Source organism: Aedes albopictus, chromosome 2 (genome assembly GCF_035046485.1).
Source record: "Aedes albopictus strain Foshan chromosome 2, AalbF5, whole genome shotgun sequence".
Classification (NCBI taxonomy): domain Eukaryota; kingdom Metazoa; phylum Arthropoda; class Insecta; order Diptera; family Culicidae; genus Aedes; species Aedes albopictus.
In genome coordinates this window covers 404,714,986-404,728,403 of record NC_085137.1, presented here as the reverse complement: position 1 = coordinate 404,728,403, position 13,418 = coordinate 404,714,986, and the positions used below count along the sequence as shown (strand labels likewise).

General features: G+C 42.7%; 1 protein-coding gene across 2 annotated transcripts in view; it reads right to left on the bottom strand.

The window, feature by feature from the left end:
• Nucleotides 1-13,418, bottom strand: part of LOC109413844 (retinoblastoma-like protein 2) — a 37,150-nt gene that overhangs the window by 20,523 nt on the left and 3,209 nt on the right. For both annotated transcript variants that reach the window (XM_029860911.2, XM_062853354.1), the window contains 5 exons: nt 4,844-4,983; nt 3,451-4,783; nt 3,193-3,382; nt 2,927-3,127; nt 2,743-2,852 (listed from right to left, as the gene is read on the bottom strand). In XM_029860911.2, coding sequence (XP_029716771.2) covers nt 2,743-2,852; nt 2,927-3,127; nt 3,193-3,382; nt 3,451-4,783; nt 4,844-4,983 — 1,974 coding nt within the window. The remainder of the gene's footprint in view (nt 1-2,742; nt 2,853-2,926; nt 3,128-3,192; nt 3,383-3,450; nt 4,784-4,843; nt 4,984-13,418) is intronic.

The following is a 13,418-nucleotide window of genomic DNA, read 5'->3' as shown; positions in this document are numbered from 1 at the left end:
CATCTCTTGGCGGAAATCGGTTCGTGATGACGTTCATTGACGATGCGACGAGGAAAGTTTTCCTGTATTTTCTGGAGAAGAAGAATCAAGCTTTTGAAGCCTACACGAAGTTCAAATCCATGGCGGAGAGGCAAACCAATAGAAAATTGAAGATTATCAGGACTGACAACGGCACCGAATATGTGAACGAAGTTTTCCGGAGAAGTTTCGAAAAGGATGGGGTACGGCACCAGAGAACGTGTCCTTATACTCCTGAGCAGAACGGTGTGGCAGAAAGGATGAATCGCACGCTCGTGGAGAAAGCTCGAAGTATGCTCAACGATGCTCAATTACCAAAGAAGTTTTGGGCAGAAGCACTATCAACGGCGGCCTATCTTGTCAACAGAAGTCCTTCAAGATCGTTAGATGCGATGACACCAGAAGAAGCTTGGTCCGGAAGAAAGCCAGACTTACGTCATCTGAAAACGTTCGGATCAACGGCTCTGGTCCACATCCCGAAGCAAAAACGCAAAAAGTTCGATGTGAAATCAAAAGAAGCGATTCTGGTTGGATATGGAGAAGACGTTAAAGGCTACAGATTGTATAACCCGGTCAATCAAGAAGTATTCATAAGCAGAGATATCATCGTTGTTCGAGAAGATAAACCGCAGAAGCTAATCATGCAAGCAGACGATACCGAATCAGTTCAGTTCATGGAGCTATACACGATTGAGGAATCAAGCGCGGATTTCACTGACCCCGTTGACGAAACTCCTGCTGATGTTGAAGAGTTGGACCGTATATCTGGAAGCAGCGAGAGCGATTTCGAATCGTTTGATGAAGATGCAGAGCCTGCGCTCCCTTCGCAATCTCAAAGGCCAGCTGAAGAGCAGCAAGGGCCAAGGCGCAGCGAACGGGAGCGCCGATTACCAGGCAAGTATCATGATTTTGTCAGTTATAGTACGTTTACTGGTGATATCGTCCCCCCACAGCCGTCAACTCTATCCAACGAGGTTACCGGAATGTTGTCTGATGATCCTCAGACCTACGAAGAGGCGATGAATCGACCAGATCGGGACCGATGGATGGTCGCGATGCGTGAGGAAATGCGAGCTCTAGAGGAAAATCATACATGGGATTTGACGACTATTCCACGTGACCGGAAACCTATTCGGAACAAGTGGGTATTCAAGACAAAGCGTGCGGTAGATGGAACGATTGAGCGGTACAAGGCACGTTTGGTGGTAAAAGGATGTTCGCAGCGCCCTGGCATTGATTACGAAGAAGTGTACGCGCCCGTTGTACGTTATTCTACGATCCGTTACCTGCTGGCGTTGGCAGTCAAACATAATTTGGATATCGACCAAATGGACGCAGTGACAGCTTTCCTACAAGGAGAATTGCAAGATGAGGAAATCTACATGGAACAGCCGCACGGATTTGCTGAGGATGGAATACGCGTTTGCCGATTACGAAAGGCTTTATACGGATTGAAGCAGTCAAGTAGAGTATGGAATAACCAGTTAGATGAAGCTTTGAAGAAATTCGGCCTGAAACGTTCCAAGGTCGACGCTTGCCTGTACTACCAACGAGAAGGTGACAAGATGCTGTTTGTAACAATCTATGTGGACGATTTCCTGATTTTTTCAAACGACGATAGACTGAAGCAGAAATTGAAACAATTCCTCAACAGCCGATTCAAGATGAAGGATTTGGGAGAGGCGACCTTCTGCCTCGGATTACGAATCACAAGAGACCGGCAGAATGGGAAACTTTCGATTGATCAGGAGCATTATGTGGAGAATATTTTGCGGCGGTTCAATTTGGAAAATTGCAATCCGGTATCAACTCCAGCAGAATCTAGCATCAAGTTGGAAAAGTCGATGTCCCCTAGCAGTCCGGCCGAAACCCGTGAAATGAGAGAAGTGCCCTATCAAGAAGCCGTTGGTTGCTTGACCTACCTGGCGCAGGCAACAAGACCAGATATCAGCTACGCTGTAAATCAAGTAAGTCAATTCTGCAGCAACCCCGGGCGCAGTCATTGGAATGCAGTGAAGCGGATTTTGAGATATTTACGGGGATCTAAGGCGCACAAAATCACTTACTCTGTGGATCGTCAATCGGAGCTAGTCGGTTATACAGACGCGGATTGGGGAGGAGATCCTGACACAAGGAAGTCCACTTCCGGATATGTATTCACGTTTATGGGAGGAGCAGTATCCTGGAATGTGAAAAGGCAGACCACAGTAGCACTTTCATCATGTGAAGCAGAATATTGCGCCCTTTCCCGTACCATTCAAGAGGCTTTTTGGTGGAAGCATTTTCAGTCGCAACTCTTTGCAGATAACGTGATTACGATCCGTTGCGATAATCAATCCGCTATCTGTGTCGCGCGAAATCAAGGGTACAATCCAAGGACTAAACATCTGGACATTCGATACCATTTCGTGAAGGATGCACTGAATCAAGGAGCGATTGAAGTCAACTACATTGGCACCAACGAACAACCAGCAGATGGATTGACGAAGGCGTTGATGAAAAATAAGCTTCAAGCGTTCAAACAATCGTTAGGAATCGAAGATTAGGGAGGAGTGTTGGAGAAACTTAGTAACCTGCGATTCCTTACGACGTAACTAGGATAGTTTGTTGATTTAATAAAACTTTTCATTCGTTATCAAACCTCAAAGCACATCGGACGTTCTTTTCATTCCCTGCGATTACGAGAAATCCAGATCCGTGCGCCTACTGCTAAAAAACACCTACCTTTCGGAAGAACAGATTCAGCGAAGCATTTCCAGGCTTCCGCTTCGAGACGGATCCATTCGGGATGGGAGCCTTGAACGGTGACATGAAGGAAATCGGAGCCGTACTTTCTGAAACCGAATCAATGCAACCAACAAGATAATAAACATGTGTTCATGACGTATAGAATGACCAGTATACGAACCTCTCGACGTTTCCTTCTTTTCCAGCGTGGAGCTTTCACCATCTGGCGTCACATCTTTGCTTGGTTCGGGATCGGGTTTACCCGGCTCGTCACCATCCAGCATGAAAAGACGCTTTTTAGCCGAATCCGGATTAGCTGGCTTCCGGACATTTCCCGAGGCGCTACTCGATGGCGTAGACGCTGACGTCGAAGGCGTGGATTCTGCGAGAACAGAAACAAAAATCGATGTTTTGGATAGTTAAGTTGCAATTCCATCTGTTACTTACCCAATTTCGACTGTCCGTTGGTGAGCTTGCTCGCACTACTGTCCCCAGGTGTGTGCGGAGTGATACCCGAGAGATCGATTGAACATTCCACGTCCCTGGCGCAAGGCACTTTGTAGTTGATGTTCTCCATCGTTCGCCACAACGGGGATGAACTTTGCCAGGCAAGCGACTCGATGCACTGGTTCTCGATCTACATTAGAGATTTGCATTGAATGTTAAACACGTTGAATAGTCATTCGTCTGAAGCACGGTACTTACAATGATCAGATGTTTTATGATCTCCCCAGACAAGAGATCGTTGTGGTGCATCATTACCAGTTCGATGACCCGATAGAAGAAAAACGGCGCCATATCAAACACGGTCAGAATGCACGGGAAGTTGTGCTGCAGGTTGTGCGCAAAGGTTACGATTTCTGCGCTGCATACCAGCAGCGTTTCGTTGAACATGTCCTCGAGGCACAACTCCTTTGTCCTGTTGATCTTAGTCCGTCTCAGTTCGGCGCGGATGATCTGCTCCAGTAGTCGATAGTACAAGGTCTGTATCATATCCCAGCGGCTGGCAATGGCTTGGGGGTTCCATTTCAGTTCGAGCATGTACTTGACGAACTTTTCCCGCATGGAGGCCACCCGGGCTCTCAGCACGTTGGACGGATCCTGAGGGCAGGCTCGTAGCAATTCCTTGAACGAGTTCAGACCCTCACCGGCGTTACTGATCATCAGCTTCATTCGAAGCTTAGCAACGGAGGCATTTGCGGTGGAAATTGGAGTAAACTTGGTCATATTGTCATAGTTGGCGCCACGAGTTCGGCTGTTCAACGGAGTCTGCTGGTAGAGCGGAATGCGTTCCGGAGTTCCGTTCAGGGGCAGTTCTGACTTTATGGATGCCGGATTACTTCCTTCTGGGGTTTTTTGCTCAAGAGCAATGCTTTCGTCAAACTCCCCATAGCTCAAGATGAATGTGTTGTACGTGCTGTCTAGCGATTTGATGTTACACTCGAAATTCGCGATCGTGATAAGTTCCATCAGCGTTTCAGAATTTCCACGTAGCACATTTGTTTGAAAGAACTTCTGAATTGTGCTCTTCCAGATGTTTTCTCTCATATCCATGATGACCGAAGTGCAGTTGTCCTCCTTGATATGTTCAATGATACATACCGGTTCGGTCGGAACCACCCCCTGCATTACGAAATCCTTCGGCAAACCTTCAAAGCTCCGATTGACCAGCTCCGTGCGCCCGTCTGCTATCACGTTGGCGTAGACCAGGTCCAAACAACACAATAGCATATTGTACGACTTGACCAAGTCCCCGTTCTGATCCGGATACTCCGCCTTGGCGCAAATGAACAGCTTCCAGCAGAACTTGTACAACTGACCGGCCGTGCACGGTTGAGGCTTTGCCTTTTTTCCCCGTCGCTGTTCCAGTTCATCGCCGGGAGCTTCAAAGATGGTGGGAAAAACTTCGCGGTACTTTTGATAGATGGACATCGCAACGACAAAATTGTGCTGCAAGCTACTGACTGCATTGCGGCATTCCTCCGGCTGGGCGGTCATCTCCATCCATTGGTTAATCTTCTTGAAGAACTCGTTCAGGCTGAAAACAAAATTTAATTTTGCTAAGGTGACCCAGAGCAATTTCACCCAGAGTACTCACTTGATTTTGCACAGTCTCAGGAGTCGCGTCATCGAGACGCAGTTGCCTTGTAGTACGGAGTTGGTATTCCCCACAGTCGGAGTCTCCTTCTTCCGGCATGTGGTGTACAACGAACAGCATAGCCAATGCAGCTGGTCAACCTGTCCGAAAGGGAAATACGATTAGATTATTCTGTGAACGCCAATGGACCCAGAAGAAACCAAAAGATGAATCATAGAAGGAATCCTTGGAGAGATTTCTTCAAGAATGGCGGAAAGAATTCCTGCAGAAATCCCAGGGAGAATTCCTATAGGAGTTCCAGGAGGAATTCTTGAAGAAATCCCATGAGGAATTCCTGGCGGAGTTTTAGAAAGAATTCCTGGAGGAGTACATGGAGGAATCCCTGAAAGCAATTCATGAGGAATTTCTGAAGGATCCCAGAAGGAATTCCTTGAGAAATTCCTGAAGGTATTTCTGGAAGAGTTCCTGAAGTAGTTTTTGGAGGAATTCCTGGAAGAATTCCTAAAAGATTCCAGAAGGGAGTGCTGGAGGAATCTTTGAAGGTATTCCTGCAGAAACTTCAGGACGAATCTTGGGAGCAATCTCAAGGAATTGCGGAAGTAATCCCAGGAGGAATTCATGAAGGAATCCCCTGTAGTAATTCCTTGAGGAAATCTTGAAGGAACGTCAAGAAGATTTCGTGGAGGAATTTCTGAAAAATCCCCTGGAGCAGTTTCTGAAAGAAGGAATGCAAAACGAAACCCCAGGAGGCAATCCCAGTAGAAATTCCTAAAGGAACCCCAAGAGTGTTTCTAAACGAACACTATGTCCCAAGATGAACTAAACCCGGATTGAAATCTCGTTAATAAAGAGAAAAATGGTCTCTTTGTTTGTTAATGTGTAACTTTTTCTTAATGCACTAGAAAGTTTAAATATACAGGGGGTGGCCAAAATGTTTGGGATAGGCAACTTTTTTTCTCCCACAAAAAAAATCAACATGCTGTAACTTTTCATAGAGTGCATCAAAAAATCTCAAATTTTGACTGTTTATCAACCTGTTATATGTGCATCATTGGTACAAATTTGGGCTCGATTGAATAATTTTTCGCGAAATTAGAGCCGTTTGGGTAAAACACTATGTTTTAGACAACTCATTTTTGAGCTGTCATATCTCGGAAACCAGTGAACAGAATGGAATGAATTTTTTAACGTTTATCTACAATATATTGATACTTAATACAACGTTATAAAATGTAATATTTTCTCATGGCGAATTGAGTTATACCAGGTTGAAATTTTTACCCATATGGAGGAAAATAAGTCAAATTTACAATACCACACAAAAATTACTAAATGTGTTTTTCCTTTAATTTAAATAGGCTCTAATATATCTGATTAAAGATAACATAAGAACAGAAATGGAAAATCTTTGGACATCGACGCTAAAATTTATTGACATTGACGTAAAAAAATTACATTTTTTCGTGAAAAATCCAAAAAGTGTCAATCCATGATAACTTTTTTCAACGTTCAAAGAGTATCTATGTTTTAATAGTTTGTGAAGCATTTGTATATTGTTAGTGTACGTTCAAAATTTCATTCAATTCGGTTCACAGGTTTCCGAGATATGACAGCTCAAAAATGAGTTGTCTAAAGAATAGTGTTTTACCCGAACGGTTCTAACTTTGCGAAAGATTAATCAATCGAGCCCAAATTTGTACCAATGATGCACATATAATAGGTTCTCAAACAGTCAAAATTTGAGATTTTTTGATGCACTCTATGAAAAGTTACAGCATGTTGAACTTTTTGGAGAGAGAAAAAAAGTTGCCTATCCCAAACATTTTGGCCATCCCCTGTATATTGTGTAAAACTCAAGCTATTTGCCTTAGAAGCATCGTCTTATAAATAGGACGATGAGCTAATATGGATTAATAACGTTGGTCGTATGAACCGGTCTAACATCCCTCACCCTCCAAATTAAAAGGACAGGAAAAAGCGACAGGAAACGATGGTTCTTCTAGGTTTAAAGGGAAAACAAGAAGAACACCTTACATATGCTCCTGTGAGAGCGATCAGCTGTCGCTTGGAATGTAGGTGTAGAAAAAAATACAAAACAAAAAATGCACTAGTCCCGCGCCAAACGACGCGTTTAGAAAGAGCAAAGCAAAACGGAAAACAGACTGTAAATAAGCGCAGGCAGAGGCAATGTGCTCGCGCTCATGCTGCGTCGAGTCGATGGAAGGCAGTGGCCGACTTGTATACGGCTTAATGAGCACTACTACAGCGCAGGGATCATGGAAGTGCGCTTCGTTCGTATACCTACCGGCAAATAAAACAGAGCATAGAAGGATCAGATTTCGAACATCTGTTCGGTGGAATACCTACATATTTACATTGCCTGGAGGTATACACTTAATGGCTGTAATACGGCCGGTGCAAAAGAACCGGATCATGTGTAGAATGTATTACATATCATTTAAAACTGAATGTTGTTTTACTTGTACGATAATCTATCAGACTAATTTAGGCTATGATATGTGAAGAGCGAATCACTTGCTTGTTGCAGGACATTTATACTAAGACTAGATGACCCTCTCGACGACTGCTGGAGTACGATAAAAGCTGCCTTCAACAACGCAGCTGAGATTAACGTTGGGTATGTGGAGCGCAGCCGAAGGAACGATTAGTTCGACGATTAGTGTAGTGAGACTTTGGAAGGGGACAACGGGAGCAACAACTAGCTAACCTCCATGTTTAGGGAAGTTAAGGATGCTATCCAACAGCTCAAGAACAATAAGTCAGCTGACAAGGATGGTATCTTTTTTTTTTTTCAAAGTGATTACGGCGGTAGCAACACTGTGCTTATGTTCTACACCGCACCCTTTCCCTACATTTGCTTCTAGGAGCCTCTATTTTTGTTTCAACACACAGAAGTACGTAGGCGTGTGTGGCCCAAGTCGACACTGTTTTGGCCTGCGTTGAACAAAAATAGTTTTAATAAAAGTTTCCCCTTTTTTCTTTTTGTCAATTGGTTTTTTGTAGTATGGTCCATGTAATTAGTTAGGTTCTTGTCAATTTGTCAGTTATTCGAAGTAGATCTCCAAGGTAATAGTCAATTAAGTCATTCTGATCTGTTCTATCACAGCAGCTTTAGTCTTTGCTACATTGAAGTGTAGTTTTATTGGAAATATGCTGAATGTCGTTATTGAAAAGAGACGTCTAGAACTGTGTCCTGCTAGTTGTTCCGTCATGCACATACGTCATGTCTTAATATGTAATGCTTAGGAGATTAACGAAAACACGTGTGTTCGGTCAGATGTCCATTGCGTGGAAAGTCAAGGAAAATAGGTTTGTTATGTAAGCCTCGCTTGAAGCACTGCCCGTGAGAACCCTGTCATCTGTACACCAGCTAATCCGTATCTTCGTACACAGCTAAATACTGTACTGTCAACCGGCGAAAAGCCTACGGGTAAATATTAAAAAATGAATAATAATGCTGTCTAGCGCATTGTTTCCTATCGGCCACTGTTGTAGTCTAGTCCCAACTGCAAGCTTTTTCCAATCTTAGCGTCAATTGTCTTCTAGATACTTCTAGATAGATTCATCGAATCAGTCGAACCCGTATGTTAAAATATAGTCGATTCTGTGTCGAATTGTTTTCTTGATTTCTACTTCTCTGTGTTCATCTCTTGTGTCCTTAAATTGTCATCGGTCCAAAACCCACATAAACATGTAACTGAACTTCTGATATTTTTTCTGGTGGTGTCATAGCACCATCTAAGAGATAAACAAAAATACGCCAAGTTGGTCAGTTGACTTTAATAAAACAAAAATTGCTTGCCAACTATTATGTATTCATCCCCCTACAAATACTATGAAAAATATTCAAATTCGTTCTGTCCTATCGGTCCTACCAAGATAAACCATGTCATATTCTCATGCGCGGCCTAGAAATGTCAACCTAGTCATACAAAAGTAACGTTGTTCAGTTAATAAAAAGCAATCAGTTTTTCGTCCAAACTGTCACGTCGAACGCATTGACGTCAACAATGCGTTTAAGTGTTCGCACGTTAGCTTCGAATCTATCAGCACAATTAAGTGCTGCAAATCTCCTTCCCACTATTAATTTTTCGGTTGATTTTAATTGCTTTATTTAAAGAAAATATAATCAAGTACCTAAAATTCGAAAAAGCGACTATGACATTAATAAAATACTAATCAAAATCAACCGAGAAACGTGGCAAATAGAGCCCAAACTGAGGCTGTAAAAGGTTCCAAAACCAGTCACAAATCCTATAAAACTTTTATAAGGATTTGTAACGATCATCAAAGCCTTCTCAAATCCAACCGATTTGGAACTATTGCTTGGGAATAGACTCTACTGAGCCCTGGCGGTTCCTCCGTGTTTATCGAGCATGTCTGATGCATATGATCAGCCATACTCCATCTGCAGCAGCCGATTCGCGATGAACCGTTGGAGGAGCATTAAAGTGTTAAAAAGGTGATATGTTTCACTAAAGAACACTACATTACAATAATCCAAATGAAACTCCTTCACTTTAATACCGTCAACCCCTGCGAACTTGGCCAGGGTATTATAAAAGACTAAAATTGAAATTATTTAAACACATTTTCACTATATGACGACGCTTGATAAGCCATCGTCAAACCCATCACTCTTGGACAGGGGAAAAAATGTCCCTTCAGTTCTGGAAAATATATTATCCCCAATTAAGCCTTTAATCGAATTGTCCGCGTGGTCTTGTAGTACCCCTGCTAGGTAAGAACCAGTCATTGCCATATATATTAAATGCTAGACATGACCCCATGGATAGCATTTGCATATGTAAAAGCTTTGCTGATGTGACTTTCCTATTAGGCAATTCTCTCGTCACATGTTTGTCTTCAAAACCTTGTCAAGCTTAGAAAATTGGAGTTGATAAACAATACTGTAGAGAACAGCGAGAAGATAATAAATAAAATAAACTTAAGTACTACTGCAAAATTGATAATTCTTCAAATTATCCAAACACAAAAAAAAAATCATTCATTTCTTATTCAGTTTGAGCTCAATACTTAAAAAAAAAACTTCAGAAATGCTTAAAACATATGCGCGAGAGTAAGCTCGCGGGGATGAGGTGCGCAGAAGTAGCACGTGGAAAAGAGAAAAAAAAATGAAGACAAATCACACATCGGACGACGAGCACCCAAAATCACTGCGAGAAACAAGCCACAGCCTACTAAGCATCAACTAGCGAACTTTTAGCGTGTGTGAGTGCCGTGGCAACGGGTTGAATTCCTATTCGTGGGATATAAAAGAGCCTGCCTATCGGGTTCGGATTCATTCTAGTATCGGACGACGTGACGGACGCATCATCGGATGGAGAGCAGCAGCGATCGGGTCGAGGCTTCTCCCCTTCCTCCGCTGGAGCGGTACATCAGTGGGTCGAGTTTTCTCCCCCCAACAGCAGCAGCTGAGCGACATGCTCACCCTAACCGCGTCGCCATGGCAGCAGCAGCAGCAACAGCAATAAAGCCGACGGATCTCAGTGAGGGTTTTTAAGAGTTACCTCACTGTTTCCATGGCATGCTTTGCTGCAATGCTCAGACTGGCAGCGGTGACAACCTGGAATTTCGACAAATACATTACAAGGTTCGAATTCCCATAGAATGAGATCATTCATTCGCACTACAACACCATAGGAGATAATACACATTGGCTGATTACAGTACAAATGCGAAAAATCTCCCTTTTCCCCCTATCCGCAACTCGGGGACGCGCCCTGTTGGATTTCGAAAGCCTCGGAGAATATTACAAACCTTCAATGGCATTCCCATACACTAACCCACATTGCCCATTCAGGGGTCTGACTGGGCCTATTACCCTCCCTCCCTTTGTAATAACGTAATTTATTATGCTTCTGCTGATCTTGGGCTTAAAAATTAACTAAACCACGTTAAAATGACGAAAATATCGAAAAGCATGCAACAATATGGTCTAATGTAAAACTGCGCTTATCGTAATTAAGGCTAGTCCCTATATTATTCGCAAATTTCTACATGTGCGATACCATATTCCAACAACCTACTCCTAAATGTAAATACTTAGTTGAAAAAAAAGGTTATGGTTTTAATAAAATTTTAGGAGTAACTTTAAAACAAACAAAGGGTGGGGGTAAACAGTAAGTTCAAACTTCATGTATTTTTGTGAAATTTATACCGAGTTTGAGGTATACTGAATTCCCTCACGCATATTGTTACACAACTAGAGCAAAAAGTAAATGAAAAATATTAACTTCAACAAAACAAGATTATTATTATAAAATCCGCCGAAACATTTTTGCCTTTCTCGTACACTAAGTGTACTGGAAAGGCAAAAATGTAGTGTACAATTGACTTAAGGTAAAATACACAAATGAAAAAAAAATCTAAAAAAGGTTTTTTTTTTCAAATATTAATTTCAGTACATTCCAAACTTTACATAAGAAGTTACAAAAGCGTAGCACATACAATTTACATTAAATTTGATGATATACAGTTGAATATATATCGAAATTATACGTTTAAACTAACTTTAAAATATGTGGTTATTTTACCTTTACTGCTTTTCGTTACTCGGTTTTCTTTCGTTTTTTTTGTCTTCAAAAATAATTTAAGAAAATTGTATTTTTTCATTTTTTTTTTCTAAAATGCTTAGAACATGGTAAAACATAAGGATTTTAACATATTTCTGTTGAAAACGACGCCAAATGCTTAGAGTGTTCATTAGGGTGGCCCACACTTATATGAAAAAACAACAATTTCGAAAAATGCCAACCCGGGTAGAGGTGAATACCTTACCTTACCGATCAGGCTAAGGCCGGGGTGGCCTCTGCTGTACATAGTACCCGTCTCCATTCCACTCGGTCCATGGCTGTTTGTCTCCAGTTCCGCACTCTGCGTAGGGTCCGCAGATCGTCCTCCACTTGGTCGACCAACCTAGCTCGCTGCGCTCCACGTCTTCTTGTACCGGTCGGATGACTCTCGAGAACCATTTTAGTTGGGTTGCTATCCGACATCCTGATGACGTGACCCGCCCACCGTAGCCTCCCGATTTTCGCGGTATGGACGATGGTTGGTTCTCTCAGCAGCTGATGCAGCTCGTGGTTCATTCGCCTTCTCCAAGTCCCGTCTTCCATCTGCAGTCCGCCGTAGATGGTACGCAACACCTTCCGTTCGAAAACTCCAAGGGCGCGTTGGTCCTCTGCACGCAGGGTCCATGTTTCGTGCCCATAGAGGACGACTCTAATCAGCGTTTTGTAGATGGTTAACTTCGTGTTACGGCGAACTTTATTCGATCGTAGAGTTCTGCGGAGTCCAAAGTAAACACGATTTCCTGCCACAATGCGACTCTGAATTTCTCTGCTGGTGTCGTTGTCGGCGGTCACCAGTGAGCCCAAGTACACGAATTCTTCAACCGCCTCGATTTCATCACCGTCGATATAAATTCGGGGTGGCGGGCGCGCTGATTCCTCCCTGGAGCCCTTTGCCATCATGTACTTTGTCTTCGACTCATTAATGACTAATCCGATTCGTCTGGCTTCACTCTTTAGTCGGATGTACGTTTCCGCCATCGTCTCAAAATTACGAGCAATAATATCAATATCATCGGCGAAACCAAGCAGCTGAACGGACTTCGTGAAAATCGTCCCACTCGTGTTTATCCCCGCTCTCCTTATTACACCCTCTAAAGCAATGTTGAACAGCAAGCACGAAAGTCCATCACCTTGCCGTAACCCTCTGCGAGATTCAAAGGGACTCGAGAGTGTCCCTGATACTCGAACTACGCACATCACTCGATCCATCGTCGCCTTGATCAACCGTGTCAGTTTATCCGGGAATTCGTATTCGTGCATAATCTGCCATAGCTGTTCTCGATCGATTGTATCATACGCCGATTTGAAATCGATGAACAAGTGATGTGTGGGCACGTTGTATTCGCGGTTGATTTAGAATATGGCGTCCTTGGTGATAATTGTAGGAAAAACAATAATCTACAAGTTTGCCGAACACCACATTTTAATATTAAGCTTCTGGACTGGGTTATAAATAAATGAGTCAAACGATTGCCAGGTGATCGAAAACATCCTTGCATACAGAACGTCAGGAAAAATCCCTTGTTGGAATTCTAGAGGAATTCCTGAAGAGTCTCCTGGAGGAAGCTGTGAGGAAACTACTAGACTAGTTCCTAAACAAACTCCTGTAAGAATTCCTGAAGGAACTTTAGTAGGAATCCTTGAAGGAACTCTCAGGCCAATCTCTGGACTTCTTATGAGAATCCCTGAAGGATCTTCTTTGTAAATTTCTGATGAATCCCTTGGAGGCATCCCTGAATCCTGAAAGAATTGCTGAATGAACCCTTGGGGGTTTCCCTGAAGTTACTCCTGTCGAATTATTTTATGAACAATAATTTTATTGACGAATCCGATTTAAAATAATTGAATAGTAATTTTAGTTAAGCCATATTAAAATAATCACTATCATTATCAATGAATGCTGTCCGCTCAAGATCTTCGCTACATTGTATTTTGAATTACTGAAGGCTTCACTTATT